This window comes from Gadus morhua, chromosome 23, assembly GCF_902167405.1.
Source record: "Gadus morhua chromosome 23, gadMor3.0, whole genome shotgun sequence".
Taxonomy (NCBI): Eukaryota; Metazoa; Chordata; class Actinopteri; order Gadiformes; family Gadidae; genus Gadus; species Gadus morhua.
In genome coordinates, this window is record NC_044070.1 from 23,768,736 (window position 1) to 23,786,071 (window position 17,336).

At 45.9% G+C, this 17,336-nt stretch overlaps 1 protein-coding gene across 2 annotated transcripts; it reads right to left on the minus strand.

Annotated features, from left to right (window-relative positions):
- Window positions 1-5,375: 5,375 nt before the first annotated feature.
- Window positions 5,376-16,163, minus strand: fbxo15 (F-box protein 15). 2 transcript variants are annotated; one of them, XM_030349232.1, is made up of 10 exons: window positions 15,601-16,163; window positions 14,741-14,865; window positions 14,464-14,568; window positions 13,684-13,941; window positions 11,765-11,965; window positions 10,901-11,027; window positions 9,992-10,074; window positions 9,510-9,655; window positions 9,213-9,337; window positions 5,376-5,985 (listed from the first exon to the last, which is right to left on the minus strand). In XM_030349232.1, the coding sequence occupies exons 2-10, from the start codon at window positions 14,839-14,841 to the stop codon at window positions 5,719-5,721; spliced, it is 1,413 nt and encodes a 470-aa protein (XP_030205092.1). In that variant the 5' UTR covers window positions 14,842-14,865; window positions 15,601-16,163; the 3' UTR covers window positions 5,376-5,718. The 2 variants fall into 2 exon arrangements, with proteins under 2 accessions (XP_030205092.1, XP_030205091.1); XM_030349231.1 differs by having other exon boundaries at window positions 15,495-16,163.
- Window positions 16,164-17,336: the final 1,173 nt, after the last annotated feature.

A 17,336-nucleotide genomic window follows, 5' to 3' on the forward strand; every position in this document is an offset into this window, starting at 1 on the left:
ATAAAATAATGTAAAAAAAAAATAACAAAATTATAAGAACAAATATTTTTTTATAAAAAACAAGCCAAGGAGCAGGCAAAAGGCTGGGATATGGTGGGGATTGGTCACGTTGACGGGAATGTTTAGTGACATGTGGGAGGGTGGAGGGGGTTAAAAAAAAGTCTCAATCACTCTTCAACGTGCATGAAAACCAGCCGCGTAGTTATGGGAGGCCGTCCTCACACCGATCTTCCTCATCGTCATCGTCCTCAATGTCCTCCGGTTCAACCAAAGCTACCCCAGCCTTAGCTGCAATGTTGTGCAACATAGCTGTCACACATATCACAGCGCATGACTTGGCCGGCGAAAACTGGAGCCCTCCGCTGGACTTGTGAAGGCATCTAAAGTGCAACTTCCACCTCCCGATCGTGCGCTCAGGATTAGGACTGCTATAGGCTATATGTCGGCCTAGGCTTAATCAATTGTGTTTTAATATCTTTAGCATTCATATTATTGCGATCTATTCTTTTCGTAGGCTACTCTGCGGTTGGCCTTGATGGGGAGATATTTTAACCCTTTTTAACCCCAATTTCCTCCGACATTCCTGCGTCTCCCCCTGCGTCATAGCCCGTTTCAGCACCATGTCAGTGCACAGGTACAATCCTAAAATCGTCTTGAGTGCAGCGAATGCGCGTTCACGTTAAGAGGAGTTTCGGGAAACGCTCCAAAGAAATTATCGATGGTTCGAAAGCTCCCTCTTTCGAACCATCTTACGAGCGAAGATCCATCGATATCGGGAAACGAGGCCCTGGGTAGTTAACTCAGGGTTTGCGGTAACGGCTTTCCGTTCCAAAATGAACACGGTATGCGTTGTAGGGTAGTGTTATGCAAGCCGACAGCTCCCTCTGGTGGGCTTGTGTGTGTATGGACTCGGGCAGTCAACACGTGCAGTGGCGAACTTAGCCCTTTGGGGGCTCCAGGCGAACAGTCATTTGGGGACCCCTGCATCTACCGGTCTCAGTACCTTATATCGCATAATGAGATACTCCATACAAGGGATGAACAAAAGTCACTATCCTTCTTTCATGCAAATGTTAATTATCTATTTACAAATTGAGAATAACATACAAAACAATAAGATTAGTTAGGTTGACACATTACACTGACTGTTAACCATAAGTCCTCATTTACCTGAGGGTTTCCAGTAGCTCACAGCAGCTATCTGCTGTGAGCTACTGGAAACCACTACTGGAAACCCACTGATAGCTGCGTCCAGCTATCACTATATTTCCTGTGCTCTTCAGACCTTTCATGGTTGATTAGATGCATTGCAAGGTTATTCTAGTCTTTAAATCCTTCCTCACTCAGTTGTTTTTGTTTTCCAGAAAGGCAACAACAAAAGCAAAAAACACGGTCTGCACTTTCACTGTAGACTAACCAAGACCTGTTCACCCTCTCACCATTTTTCATTACTATGTAATAGTATGCTTTTGTGAATCTGCGGCCCTTGGGCCAGAGTGCTGGGTCATCCACAAGAATATGTGTGCACCTGCCCAAGACACAGCAGCTTGGGCCAGAGTGCTGGGTCATCCACAGGAATATGTGTCTCGCAGTCATTGTTATCGTTATTGTCATAAATTTCAATAACCAAAGTGGAAGAAGGAGAGTGAGAAATATTCACTACCAGTTGTGCATCATCTCCGTCAGTTTGTTGACACACGTCATTAGCATCACTGCTGGCTGAGCCAGAGCCACTTGGAATGAAAGGAGCAGTAACGTGACAGCAAACGACGTTGACGGCTGCTCTTGATCCGCCGATGGTCCCGCTGCCACTGCGGTGGCTGTAAAACAGCTGGATAGCTTTGGCAGCTTTGAAAGAAAGTCCTGCCTTTGGTCTTTCTTTTTATGTGAACCGCTTTCGTACGATCGCTTCATGTTTCACTCGATTTATGTCTCACTCGATTTCTCTCTCTCTCTCTTACCGCTTACTGTTTTGAATTTGACATAATTTCCATATACGCATGATGAGCGTGATGCGCGTAACATGGAATAGTCCATGTAGTGCAGACTGAAGGGGGGTGCACACGGAAAGATCGTCAAAACATGAGTAATAATTAGACATCCCGATGCTACTATTGTGAAGAGATTTTTATAAAAATAATAAATATGGGGACAAAATATATGCATTGGGGCCCTCTTGACCAGATCAATATTGTAAATAAGAAACTGTTCTCAATGTTTTATCGGGAAAAATAAATTTGGGGGCCCCAAAAACCTTCTATGGGGCCCGGGGCTCCAGGCAAATGCCTGGTTTGCCTAATAGTACGGCCCGCCCCTGAACACGTGTCAGTCCTGTTATGTGCCAGCTCGTTAATACATGTTACTACGACACACAGCCCGACTCTGTGTATTATTCTATGCACCCTCACTTGCAACATGGTGTCAGAAGTGGTTTTGGAAACCAGAGTGCGTCCTATGTTGCCTGTCAATGGAACAGCCGTTTATTTGTTTTGCTAGACGTAGTTGGAAGTTTCAGTTAGCCTGTTAGCATTAGCGCCGCGCGGAGAAGATGGCTTCAAACATTCCGCCACCGGAGATTTACACCCCTACTACGCGGATGACACCCAACTCTTTATTCCTGTAGAACCAAGGGACTCGGCCCAAATCCAGAAGGTTGAGTCCTGTCTGGCTGCGGTGAAGAGTTGGATGTCACAGAACTTCCTGCAGCTTAAGACAGGGAAGACAGAGCTGATAATGGCTCAAAGCAGGACCAGAGAGATTTTTTAGAATCATTGTCAGAAATCTTGGTGTCCTGTTGGACCCTCAACTGTGCTTTTACCAACATGTTAGAAGTATAACTAGAATTGCATTTTTCCATCTGAGAAAATTTGCAAAAATCAGACAAATGTTATATGCAGCAGATGCAGACACTGATTCATGCATTTATGTCAAGAACGGATTATTGTAATTCATTGTTCTCGGGACTACCAAACTCTACCACGAAAAGTCTACAGCTAGACTGCTGACCAGAACGAGAAAGTTTGATCACATCACACCTATTCTCGCCTCTTTGCACTGGCTACCAATAACTTCCAGCTCGGATTTTAAGGTGCTTCTGCTAACCTATAAAGCCTTGCATGGACTATCTCCACCCTACCTGAAGGACCTGATTATTCCCTATAGTCCTTCTCGGTCCCGCCGGTCTTCAGGAGCTGGCCTTCATTCACTGCCGAAGGTTAAAAAGAAATCGGCTGGACAGAGAGCGTTTGCCTATCGAGCCCCCTTCCTATGGAATAGGCTGCCACCGGTGATCAGGGAAGCTGACACTGTGGAGCTATTCGAAGGAAAGCTCAAAACGCACCTCTACAATCTTGCATTTGGAACATAGGAGGGTGAAAACGACGTGAAGACCACTGTTTGTTTGTGCATTTGTTTATTCAGTACACATTCCCACTATGTACCACTCCGTTCTAATTCACTATTCTGTCTGATCTAGCGTGTTGCAGTGACTGGACTGGATACCTGGACTCTCCGCATAGTTAACCGGCCAGTACCACATCACCAATTTAATATGATGGGCATGCATTTACCTGTTAGTCAATTATGGCACCTATTGCACTCCTGACCATCCCTGGATGAAGGGATCCCCTACTATTTACTCTTTTTTCTTCCTCGCTAATTCAAGGGAGTTTTTTTCTTGCCCTTGTGGGGGCTTGGGTAAAGGGGGGTGTCATAAATATTTGGCCTGTTAAGCCCTTTGAGACTGTAATGGTGATTAAGGGCTATACAAATAAAATTCTTCTTACGTGTTTAAATATTATCTATATAGCTAAATAGCCCAACAAAAAAAGAAAGGCTTTTAAATGAGCAAAAGTAAAATGATTCAAGGTGCAGTGTGTACAAGTAAGCGGCATCGTGCGGATGGGACGTGGCAGAATTGGAGTACGATACTCCTAAGTATCCATAGTAGTGTGATATCCCCAGAAAATAACAATAGTTTTTTCGTTACCTTGGAATTTGCCCTCTATTGCTACAACGGGGGAGAGCACTCTGCCACAGAGAGCTCCATGTTTCTACAGCAGCGAGAACCAGTTTTTAGTTCAGTTAACTCCGTTTTAGCTTGGATATGAAGGTTAAAAAAAGTAAATAAACTGTTTTGGACGACTAGCTCACGTAGGGAGGGAGGGCGTCTCATCTCCGTGGCTGCGACCCATTTGTGATCCTCCTCTAACAGTCGTCGAGTATGAACGTTATAATCATTGATGTACGTGAAATGCACCTCACTCTGCATTATAGTGCAAGGGTCCGAGATACCTAAACCTGACTCTAGGCAATTTTACACTGCCAATTTCACAATCTTGTCCGTGTAAAATCCGAGGGGGTAAAATGCCCCTTCGTCAAGGAGCCGGCTTTCTTGGTTCACTGGAGAAGGCGGGGCTACGCACGGAGAGTAAACCTCTTTAGAATTATTTGCATACTCTGAATGATTCAAACCACTCATGCAAGAATGAGTATACATCTGAGTGTAGGCTACAAACGTGATTTACTATTTACAAGTGCAAAAACGCTTACATATTCAGGTTTTTTCCCCCCGACAAAAGCCTCCTAAGGAAGGTTCCTCTGGTACTTTCTCGTAGATCGCACCATCTTTCCCCTTCTGTGTTAAATGCGATTGCATCACCTTCTCTCCCATGATGGTCAGCATCTTTTACCGTCCCTCCAGTTATAACTACTCATATTGATATCGCTGCAGCAACACCTGGCGGAAACACAGACCCGCCCCTGGAACTGCAACGCAGTCTATTCGCATTTACATCAAAATAGAACCTCCAATATGTGTAGGGTACGAGAGGGGTAATTGGGTTGCGAAATCAGGCCAGTATATTACCTCGGTCAGTGTAAACGCGCCGACCATGCCGGGAGAAAGGCGGGCATAAGACAGGCATATTTGGTAGGGAAATTTTTTTTTCTGACGCAGTCAATAGAATCAACCGCTGACCCTGACAGACCTACACACATCCAGTGACACTCAAACCGCAACGTTTGAAATCGCTATCTCGCCATGAGGCCGTTTGGCATGTAGGAATGTTGGAATATAGACTGTTAAATGCAATCGATTTAAAAAAGATGTACAAAATTGTTATGTAAAATATATATACGTAACATAACTGTTTAAATACAACAGCCACTTATCGACAGCATAGTTTAGTTTGGGCCAAAGGGTTATGAGCTTTATATAGGACACCAAACCACATAGCTAAGTCAATGCAATTAATTTCATCCTTTTCCTTCTGTATCAATTTTATGTTTTGTTTTCCCTGTAAAGGTGTGCTTCTTTCAGAGCACACCTTTGTGGTGCATTAGTCGTCAATTAATTATCATCTGAATGCGGTGTGTTCACTTTTTGATGTATTTATTAATACCGTTGAGATTATGGCATTGATGACAAATTATGTAAACACTTAACAAAATTGAATAATGCATATTAACTATGCATGTTTTTACTCCAATCAAATTCAACTCAAGTGAAGCCCGAACTTGAAATAAATTAACAAAAAACAATTAACACTGGCTTAACTAATATTCACACTACTACTACTATCCTAAACCAACTAAATTATTTTTATATAACATAGTTGTAGCATAACAACTTTAGAAAGGCTGACACCAAAATATAACTTGGTAAAAACTAAGTCAGATATATAAATCACATCCACCAATGTTTCTGACACACACACTTCAGTAGCTCTTCCCAAAGTGGCGGTTTACTTCCTGTAGACCGACGTACAGCCGGAGGTCGATGAGGAACAGCTGCCTCTGCCGCTCCGTCCGCACCAGCTCCATCGCCACGCGGCCCTCCGGGCGGAGGCAGCTCAGCGAGAAGTGCTCTCCGTCGTAGTCGTACGCCCCGGGCTTCTTGGCGGGCGCCAGGTGAACGGGGTAGCTGAGACACCAGAAGGGCTGCAGGGCCTCGTCCAGCAGGGTGAAGCTCATCAGGCAGCAGTTCTACCGACGGTGAGAACAGCGGGTCACCTTTAGAGAACACCAAGACCTTCACGTATCACCTTTAACACCAAGGCCCTCACCGCATCACCTTTAACACACCACGGCCTTCATCAATCACCTTTAACACCAAGGCCTCAATCGATCACCTTTATCACACCACAGCCTTCATCGATCACCTTTAGAGAAAACCACAGCCTTCATCGATCACCTTTATCACACCACAGCCTTCATCGATCACCTTTATCACTCCACAGCCTTCATCGATCACCTTTATCACACCACAGCCTTCATCGATCATCTTTATCACACCACAGTCTTCATCGATCACCTTTATCACACCACAGCCTTCATCGATCACCTTTATCACACCTCAGCCTTCATCGATCACCTTTATCACACCTCAGCCTTCATCGATCACCTTTAACACACCTCAGCCTTCATCGATCACCTTTATCACACCACAGCCTTCATCGATCACCTTTAACACAACGGCCTTCATCGATCACCTTGATCACACCACAGCCTTCATCGATCACCTTTATCACATCTTAGCCTTCATCGATCACCTTTATCACACCTCAGCCTTCATCGATCACCTTTATCACACCACAGCCTTCATCAATCACCTTTATCACACCACAGCCTTCATCGATCACCTTTATCACACCACGGCCTTCATCGATCACCTTTATCACACCACAGCCTTCATCGATCACCTTTATCACACCACGGCCTTCATCGATCATCTTTATCACACCACAGCCTTCATCGATCACCTTTATCACACCACAGCCTTCATCAATCACCTTAATCACACCACAGCCTTCATCGATCACCTTTATCACACCACAGCCTTCATCGATCACCTTTATCACACCACAGCCTTCATCGATCACCTTTATCACACCACAGCCTTCACGGATCATGATTAGAAAGCACAGAGGAGCCCGAGCACACTGCGGCGCAGAAACACTTTCACCCACTCGGATCAAGCATGTAAATGCCACACTCACAATTGACCAGGAAAGGCTTGTAAAGAACACCTCCCACTGAACCGTAGGGATCGTTGAACAGTACTTTCGGCTTTGATAAAACACAAATGGGGGCCGACCTTACGACCACATGACCATGGGCTATGCGGTGGAAGCTGGAACGCGCAGAAGGCCAGCTGCTTCTACAACGTGCTCGACCTCGATGGCACACGTGGTTGCACACGTTCCGCACGATCAGCGAACAGGCAAAACAATCCAGAGAAAAAAATAATAGTATTTTACTGCTGAAAGGGGAATGGTCATGGCTCAGAAGGCAGCTGAACAGAAAGCAGATCACTCAAATGGTCTGCGCCCGCCCGCCACACCGCCTGAACAAGCTCCTTCAGAGACACGCCAGTGTCAGGGCGCGAGGCGTATAGGGAACACAACTATTGACTAAATACTACTCAATGTGTCTGTGGTAAATGCACCACAAATACAATGAGAATCAAGTACTGTCATCACGGGTGTAAAATGCCACAGACAATGCCTGGTGCCTTTAAAATGTGTTTCTTGTATAGATAGGACTGCATGGGATTATTTTTTGCTCACCAATAAACCCCAAAGTAAGTGGGATGGGCGTGAGGAATCGATTACTCGAGTACTCCTCGTTACAAATGAACTCGGTTGGTGGACAGGCAAACTGGAGTTTGCATATACACACACAAACAAAGTTTTCTGAAGCAAATGTATCAATTTTCTGTCGGCGCCACTAACGCATGACGTGGGCACAAAGAAATTAAACGCATCCATTTCCATGGCGCGTTCCGTGCCGTGTGCAGGCACGCCAGAATTCAAAAAGTTAAGAGATGGCGGTTAAAGCAAACCGCAGCGAAGAATTGAAATACTTTAAAGAAATAGGAGATCATAAGGTGAAATGTAAAATATGCCAAGCGAAATCGAGCTACCAGAAAGTACTATGCGGCAACATATGCTCCTGAAACACAACGGTGAGTTCGAGAAAGCAGACCCGCAGCAACGGTGAAAGTGAAAGTGTGTCGGCTATTTTCACCGCCGCAAGACGCAGCTGTAATCCCGGGCGTGTAGAGAAGATCACAACGCTGAGTATTTCCATAGTCCATTTGCAGCTTTAAATTATTTGCAATGGTTAGGCTACTTGTTTTAGGCTGCTGTTTGTTTTGTTTTTTTTAAACTGTTACAGGCCTTGGTTCGACGTGATTTAAATTGTGAGACGCATAGTTATTTTTGTAAGGAAAATGTGTTTTGAACGTTTGCAAAAATAAATAATGAATACTCTGATAACTCTGACTGTTTTGATGGAGAAAAAGCATTACATGTTTGGTTGGTAATATTGCCGTTCATCATCAGGCCTATTCCTGCTGCAGATGCGTTGCATTCTAAAAATAGATTTGATTTAACGAGTAGGCTACTCGATTGATCCTCGAGGAATTCCTTCGATCACTCGAGTTTGAGATTTACTACTCGTGCCCATCCCTTGCAATGCCTTATTAGTAGCCTTAAAAAATTTGAATGAGTCGAGACATTCAGATGTTACAACTAAGACGTGTAAAAATATCAAATTTGTTACATCACTGGGAATAAGTTCCTGAATGAAAATAAATATTCATAATTATAACAACATTTGTTATTTTGACCCAAGTGCAATTGCTTCGAATTAGTAATACTGTAGTCTGCCATTTTATTATTGATCGTATAGTAAACTGGCACCATGGTGACGCCTGCTGGAGAAAAGGTACACTGCGAATTTGCAGTTACTGCTGGGATCCCGTTTACAGCGTATAAAGTCGATAATTACCTCTAACCTTGTTATATACAATTCCCTATTTTTTAAGGACACTGGTGTGTGAACAAGACACATTTCAGAAGAATCATGAAAGGGCGATGTTGAAACTTGGTTGAGAGTTTACTAGATTAGTTGTTTTATATTTCCTAATTGTCCCCCCTCGCAAGTAATGTGCTCTTACGCTTTAAAAAGCTAAAACATGAACATAAACAGTATCCCATGTGTTCTGCCTGATCTACTAAATCTCTAAGAATAAAATAAAATCGCCTTTCGAATAATAAATCAAATGCAAAACTTGAAAGTCAGGCCAGGCCTAGTCTACTTTTTCATCAAACCTATTTAAGTAATGGTACGAATCGTTGACATTGAATACGTTTACGGGCTCGAGTGTCTGCCTGCCCCGATGCACCAAGCGGGGGTTAAAGTGTTACCTCCAGCGTGCCTTCCAGCCCCTCACACCTCCAGGGCAGGCTGATGTTGCCCGTCAGCGGCGTGTGTTGGGACAGGACGGCCCGGCTGATGGCCACCAGCTCAATGTGACCGTTCTGGATCTGAGCTGGGGGGGGACACCAAGGAAGAGCAGTTAAGGACCAGGGGTTGCAGCAAAGTTTCCACACAGTCCATCCAAACCACGGTGCGCTCTTAGATGTCCAGGGTGTGTTTCAACAAACATTGGTTATCCAAAATAGACATTTGAATAAAACGTCCGAAATGTAATAGAGACTCACCTTTCCGGCAGAAGAGCTGAGAGAATTGTCCGGACATTATTTCAGCCACCGTGTTGTGAAGCACCATGTGTAGGGTGTAACCATGGAGACCGTACTCGGGGTCTATGTCATCAAAGGGGGCTTTGTTGACCGCTCCGGAGTAGGGACTGGGGGGAGGCCAAAGAGTTATTGACATGGCTTAACATGGATTTCGGGGGTCTCTCCCTCCTTTCTCTTCTAGTGATTATTCACTTCAGTCCATTCCTACCAACGACCACTAGAGGGGGCTGTGTCTACACTGCGTTAAAAAAAAAGGCCTACTGCTTGAAAATACCGCGCAATATTTAATAGTTTAGATAAATAATATCTATCAAAAGGTGGATAGCCAAGACTTGTCCTGCATTTAGTCGTTACATTGAGATGACTCCAATGACCCAAACCACCCAAACCAGTGCCCTAACACCAACCACAGAAGTACAAAGCGTACGGAAACCAGCGCTGACCAAATGGAAGAGCCCAGGAGACTCCTCTCAACCAGCCGGTGGAAGTGGAAACAGGCGATGACGAAGGCAATGGAGGTCGTGCCCTGCAGAGACAACCGGGAAACCCCTTAGCTGCTGGCCCTCGGTACGAAGAACAGCAGGCAACGCATCTGAGCTCCATCCCAGTGCGCAGGTCAAAAGGTTACGTTACCCTACAGTGTCAGGGGAGGCTGCCCCCAGACCGCTGGGGTCAATCCACCACAGCGTCTCTGTTCAGTTTGAAACTCCGCTGTGCGACCCACTTTCAATGCATGCATGAATGGATATGAATTTACGTTGTAAAATCGTTGAAAGCCAAACATTGTAAAAATCACCACCAATCACTACTTTCCGGTAACATTTTTAACCTAAGAACCCGTTTACATTCAGGGCGTTTAGCCAACGCTTTTATCCAAAGCGACTAACAATAAGTTCATTTTTCAGAGGAAAGAAAAACAACAATTTATCTCTGTCGGTACAATAAGGATGTTCATAGAACCAAGTACTAACAATCACTAGGTTAACCCATTCCCCGTACACAACACAGGTAGCTAGGGTAAGATGCTAAACAACTAAGTACTATTTTTTAAGTGAGGCCAAGTGTGAACTGGAAGGTCCCACTGGGGGATGGCCGCGCTGGGACTCACCCTCCAGACGCCGACCAGCAGACCCTGTAGGACCAGGACCTTGACCAGCGCTGGGACTCACCCTCCAGACGCCGACCAGCAGACCCTGTAGGACCAGGACCTTGACCAGCGCTGGGACTCACCCTCCAGACGCCGACCAGCAGACCCTGTAGGACCAGGACCTTGACCAGTGCTGGGACTCACCCTCCAGACGCCGACCAGCAGACCCTGTAGGACCAGGACCTTGACCAGCGCTGGGACTCACCCTCCAGACGCCGACCAGCAGACCCTGTAGGACCAGGACCTTGACCAGTGCGTCGTGGCCAACGAGGGGCGACCGCTCGGAGAGCGCCTCGGCGTCGAACGAGCCCAGGAGGGAGCGCCACCCCGGACTGATGGAGGCAAACCGGAGGGCATCGCGGTGGGACAGGGACGCAGAGATGGACAGTGCACAGGATGAGCCATCGATTTAAAACATGCACATATTGAACGGTTTGTGAGCAGGCGCTACGTTTTAACAGACCGTGATTTCCAGGGTCAAGCCGTAGTGAAGGCTCGAGGGGGGACCCGGACCAACACATAGTACACTCCTGGAAGTCAAAAGGCCTAATGAACGCCGGTGTTAGCGGTTGATAACGTGTGATTCATTGGCGTATATTCCGAAGTCCGTGCGGTCGTTATATGGGTGGCATGCGAATGATTAGTTCAGCTCCTCTGGGGGGGAAGCTAATTATTGCTGAAAACAGCAATAATTGCGCAGAGTAAACTCCAAATTACTTGAGACAGGTTGTTTACTGACCAAAGGGAATTTGGTTAGTAAACAAATAAGATGAACTCAAACTGGTCGCTGGTTGTTCAGGGGCCAGGGAAATACAAAGAGTTCTTGAAAAGGCTTTTTGTTCTTCTTTTTTTAGACCAAATGTAAAAACGGGTGCTGTTTATCAACAGCACACACAATATAGTTATATTATGGGTAGAGATGACAGCGCCTTCTCCATGTATGCAGACTGCCTAGGATTGCCGACACAGAGCAGTATTTGGCTATTTGCTTAGAGTTCCTATTATTGAGTCCAGCAATTTGCAGTCCTCTAACACAGGGTCTATGAAGCATCCACGAGCCGCCACCCACCGTTGGAGGCTGGGGCAGGCCAGGGCCACCCTCACCACGGCGTGCACCTGCAGGGAGGCCACCTGGCGGCAGGATGGCCAGCGACTGTGGCTCCAGCACACGGTGACGGACGACTGGAAGAAGTGCACCTGGCTCTGCTGGAAGGCCGCCTCCCGCCCCGACCGGGGCGTCACCGTCAGCTCCCACAAGACACGCCGCTTCCTGGGAAGATCCACACCAGAATTCCTACATTTGTTCTTCTAATGGCCGCTGTTGACCGGGTTTGAGGGGAGGGATTTGTACTTGTGCTGTATACTGAGGCCACCAACTTTATAATTTTGGTGGCATCCTAACAAATTCCTTTTAAGAAGACTAACTCACTTAAAATGGAATTGTGAAATAAAAAAGAAGAAATGACAATCCACGAGTGGTTTATGATAACAATTAATACAGTAAATAATAATCTAACTCCCAGTCAGTGTTTACTTTGGCCTTGTGGACACGACCGAAGGAGAGAGAGAAAGCTCTCTGCTTATGACTGAGCAGATGACACGATTGTGTCCGAACCTGCGATTATGGGATGTCCCTGCCGTGTCGTTCCTGGGCGCCCAAACAACACCATGAACCATGAATGAGAGCGGGCGCATCGAGGCTGAGGCAGAGGGGACCAGGGTGACTTAAGGGAATTCACGTCCACCAGCAGTACGAGGACTGGATGCTTTGTCAAATGATTGTCACGGGGCTAAATCGCACAGCCCTGCGTCTCCTCACAGACGAACCCCCCCCCCCCCCCCCCCCCGAGACGTTTATTTCGACAACAATCGCACAGCCACGTCAAGGAACACCATCATACATCATATCCTACTCCGCCAGCCTCTCCGGAGGACAGCAGCCACAGAGTCCCAGCACCCCGAGAGTCGCGGAGCGGACGACCAGAGGTCAGATCCACAGGAGGGGGCATGCATCGCCCCCCCCCCCACACACACACCCACGCACAAGCCCCCCCGAGGGCCTCACACATGGAGACGGAGACCCCCTGTCTCACCTTTAATAATAACGGGCCATTAGATGGGACAGGAGGGAAAACAAGCAGTACTCTGCTGTGGTAAGCGTCTGGGTCTCGGATCATCCTTTCGGTTTGACGTTTAAGAGAGTCGCAGAGGCCTGGCGGTCGAACATCTTTATACGAGTTTATACCTGGCACGTCCTGAAACAACCGAAAGCAAGATCGATGGTATATAAAAATAATGCTAATGCTCATTTCCAAAGCTCGTGGAGATTAATGCTAATGCTCATTTCCAATGCTTGTGGAGATTAAAGAAGTCCAAATGCAGGAAGATGCTGTGGTCCAATCATTTCCTGGCAGGATAAATAAAGTCTATCATCGTATCTTGGCCGTAGTTTGATTGGCAAAATGGACTACATCTTCTGGCGGCACCGAGCTGAGATGGCCGTTGACCAGCCGCTAGTTTAAAACCAAGTGCTGAAGATCACCATGGAGAGCGAGTCTCCTTCTCCATTCGTCTTTACCACTGAAATATGTCGGCCCCTAGTTTGAGAATAAAGCATTATTTAACACATGCTGAATATATCTTCACCTCAAATTGTATACGGTCCCCAAATCACATGAATATTCTCAAAATAGCTGAAATATTATGGACAGGTAGAGATCACTGATGTCATTTCAAAGATCGTACCAAAACAAACACTGAACAGCTGAGCCCAGTATCTGGGAGTCGCGCACGAGTGCACGACATCAAGGGGACCGCGCATCAATCCAACAGCGGACATGCTTGACGCGAACAGGCGAAGCGTGATTGTTGGGAGGTTGTGTGTGTGTGTGCCGGTGGGGGGGGGGGGGGGGGGGGTGATGGGTAGGGGGGTGATGGGTAGGGGGGTGATGGGTAGGGGGGTGATGGGTAGGGGTGGGAGCCTCTCACCGGAGCAAGGACTCCGTCTGGCTCGGCAGCCCGGTGTAAGGGCTGATGGCCCGGAGGTCTCTCAGCCACTCGGACACGTTGTACCCGGCCCTCTCCTTCAAGTAGCGCCTCTTCCAGTGGCCGGGGGCTCGCCGTGGGACCTCGGCCCCCGCCAGGACTGCCGCGCTCCGCTCGGGCACCGTGTTCTCCACGGGTCCTTTAGGCCTCCACACCTTCCCCTCGCCAATCTCGGACACGTACAGCTTCAGCCAGATGATGCTGGAGGAGTAGGGGTGGCAGTGGGGGGGGGGGGGGGGATCACAGGGGATCAGCCAGCATCAACACAACCATGTTAAACCTGTGGTTAACCCCCGGGTGGGTTGGTGATTACACTACTACAAGCATAACCCACCCTAGAAGCATCATAGTGGACACATGGCCTCCTGCGAGAAGTTACTGTGACAATGTGCTACACATGTTTGTATTACCTTATCTATTGGATTTATTCGGACGAAAGAAGGACAGGGTTCTATGCAGTGCTAAAGAAGGTTTATAAACTATAAAAAGGCGATTTAGTGTGAAGAAAGTGTTTTGGCGTTCGGGAGGATAGAGAAGTGCGAAGCTGTGGCGTGAAAAATGTTGACCTTTGATTTAAGAAACTATTTAAATCCCTGTGAGATCGTCTTACGAATGAACACTATTCTCAATAATTCAAGGCGATAATGGTTCCACCATTAACTGCAATAAGGTAGACTTGTGCACAAACATTAAATATTTAATGTGCATCTGCAATGTACTTACTCATCATTAGCGAGCCGATTGAAGAACTTGTTGACATGGCTTATGCAGAAAAGGGAAGATGCATCGAGGTAGTGCAGAATCTTTCCAAGCACCTCCAAGGGCAGTCTGAGACAAGGAATGATGGGTTCAACAAAAAAACATCCAGTCACCACTTATGAGCATTAAAAAAGGCTAGTAAGTGTAAATTTTTATCAATTCTGTATCGAGTTAAGAAATAAAAACACATAACAACCACTGAACCCTACAAGCTGAGAGAATCTCTTGATACGACACTTGCCTTTGAATTAGACATTGCTTTGGCGTTTTTGATGATGACTTTTCACCTTTGGTCTGACGCAACTCCAGTTTCGAAGAAATGGTGGCCTTTTGTTTTGACATTTGCTCAACAATGTTTCAGGTGATCTACGGGTACATTAACATTGTTAATATTAACTTAAGGGTACATGTACAGTGTTAAATATTACCTTACGCCGTGCATTTACTTAAATATTACCTTAAGGGTACATGTACAATGATAAATATTATCTTAAGGGTAAGCCTACATGTACAATGATTCATATTAAGCGTACATGTCATGTTTCAGTTATCCTATGGGGTATATGTAATTTTTTCAAATTGTCTATATGGGGTACATAATATATATTGTTGTAGGTAAACTATGGGGTATGTGTACAATTTTTCAGCTAAGTGGACGTTAAGCTATAGGGTAATTGTAACATTACAATGTTTCAGGTAACGTATGGGGTACATGTAATGTTTCGTATGGGATAGCCTACATTTAGAATGTCCTACATTTCGAATGTTTCAGAGGACACGGCTCAAAAATAAAACAGTAAACAGAAAAAAAGTATCTTATCATATTGAAACCAAGGTTTAAAAACAGTGTTAAGGTTATCATAGTATTGTGAAACAAAAGGTATGAAAACAGGGTTAAGGTTATCATAGTATCATAGTGAAACACCACTTATCCGGCCAGTGCTGATTTTTTCAAAACACAAGGAATAAGATAACAGTTGCTCCGTGTACTTTACCTTTCACCCCTTATGTCTAGTGACGGTATAGTAGGCCTATCTGTGCAGGGTTATTCAGCGGTAGTCCTCCCTACAGGTATGGTAAAGTAAGATACGGTGAAGTTACCTCTCTCCACACATTCGCTGACCAGACGGAACCCTCCGCGTGCGGTCGTCATGGTGAGCTGGCTCAGGGCGGCGTTCCAAATCGCACTTTTTTTTTTTTTTTTACTTGTAGTGCGCACTGCAGCTACCCCATACAAAGAAAGAATATATTGTACATGGAATGAATACAACTAGGACATGCCACAGGTGATGTCACTTAGCACACCTGTAGTGCCAACCTCGTATCTCCTGCTGCGCAGAGGATTGTGGCCCAAAATCGGAGGTATTGGTATTGGAACGCAGGGGAGGAAATTGATTGCCTCGGTTTCCGGTTTCGAATTAAAAGATAAAAGCGCTTCCAAACAAATCGAAAGAAACTATTATCAACCACACAAGCCGAATCAATCTGTCTGAATTTTTTCTTAAAGATATGAATTATTTTTTGTTATTTTTTATTGCATTTTTATTTTATGAAACGTAGACTAGTCGTCATACTCTGTTGTGGACTAAAAATAGTCATATAGCCTAACATTTGAATCCTTCGTTGGGTTAAATTCAACGTAACTGTTACATTTGCATAGTCTCAAGAAATTGAGACTATGACAGTCTCAATAAATTAATGATGTCTCTTTACGATCACTTCATGTAAGTCTTAAAAAGCCTAACGTAGCCTACTGCGTGTTGTGGCCACCTATCACTTATCCATTCACTTGTTCTACATCTTCGAGCCGTAATCCCATGAGCCACCTGTCCGCTAGCACGTCCGGCTAAGTCCCCATGAAGTCCTGATTCTAGGCTATTCATTCCCTTCCCTGATGGTCGTGATGACCCTCTCGGGTCACTGGGAGCCTCCGGTGTGGTAATGTCATGGGCTACGCACACAACGTCCTCTCCCATGCCCTCCATACTTGACATTTTATGATATCGAAAGTAATGTGTCCTTCTGCAGTCCCAGGGTCAGTCGAGGCTACCGGCGACCTCATGTCACTCTTCCGCACGGCTGGTCAGTCGTCACTGACAGTGGGATTTTTGTCAAAACAGTGTTGGGAAAGGTTGTTTTTGTGTGTGTGTGTGTGTGTGTGTGTGTGTGTGTGTGTGTGTGTGTGTGTGTGTGTGTGTGTGTGTGTGTGTGTGTGTGTGTGTGTGTGTGTGTGTGTGTGTGTGTGTGTGTGGGTGCGCGCGCGCCATCCCAAAGCCGGCATGATTGTACAGTGGAGCGCCAACGGCATCCTTCCGTTGACGGATGCTAACTCCCTCACACACGCGTTACAAAATGGTGAAACATATAAAGATCATACAAATTAAAACAAGCAAACGAATAAGATAATACATTAGTGATGCTAAAGGAGTACATTCCTAATAATAATAATAATAATAATAATAATAATAATAACAGCGTGATTGACACACGCTGCAGCCTCAACATCGACCAGTAGATGGCGCGCACGTATCTTTCTTGAAAAGAAGCACTCGTTCTCGCCCAAATTGTCAAGAATCACATGCATGCCGAATTCACCACTCTAAGCAAGGTTATTTGTTGTCCCCCCGCCCCCTCTCATTCATGACGGACTAATCAATACGCAAAACGACATCAGCCCACCATGCCTGCCACTATATAAATTGCATACTTGGAGAGGTTCAACTGAGCGCCGCCGTCAGAACAAGTGGCCGCTCATTAAACCAACCCCCACAGTCCGTCAGGTTAACTTTGATGGCGTTTCACCGCCGTCGCTGCCCTCCTGCCTCCAGAGAATGGGC

What these genes read in the sequence shown, in the direction of transcription:
- fbxo15 (XM_030349232.1), bottom strand. Translation starts at nt 14,841, where the DNA reads ATGTCAAAACAAAAGGCCACCATTTCTTCGAAACTGGAGTTGCGTCAG. An exon ending in CTCCTGGGCTCTTCCATTTG is followed by an intron (nt 9,656 to 9,991) that starts GTCAGCGCTGGT and finishes GCCTCCCCCCAG; the next exon opens with TCCCTACTCCGGAGCGGTCA. An exon ending in GGCTGGAAGGCACGCTGGAG is followed by an intron (nt 5,986 to 9,212) that starts GTAACACTTTAA and finishes CACCGTCGGTAG; the next exon opens with AACTGCTGCCTGATGAGCTT.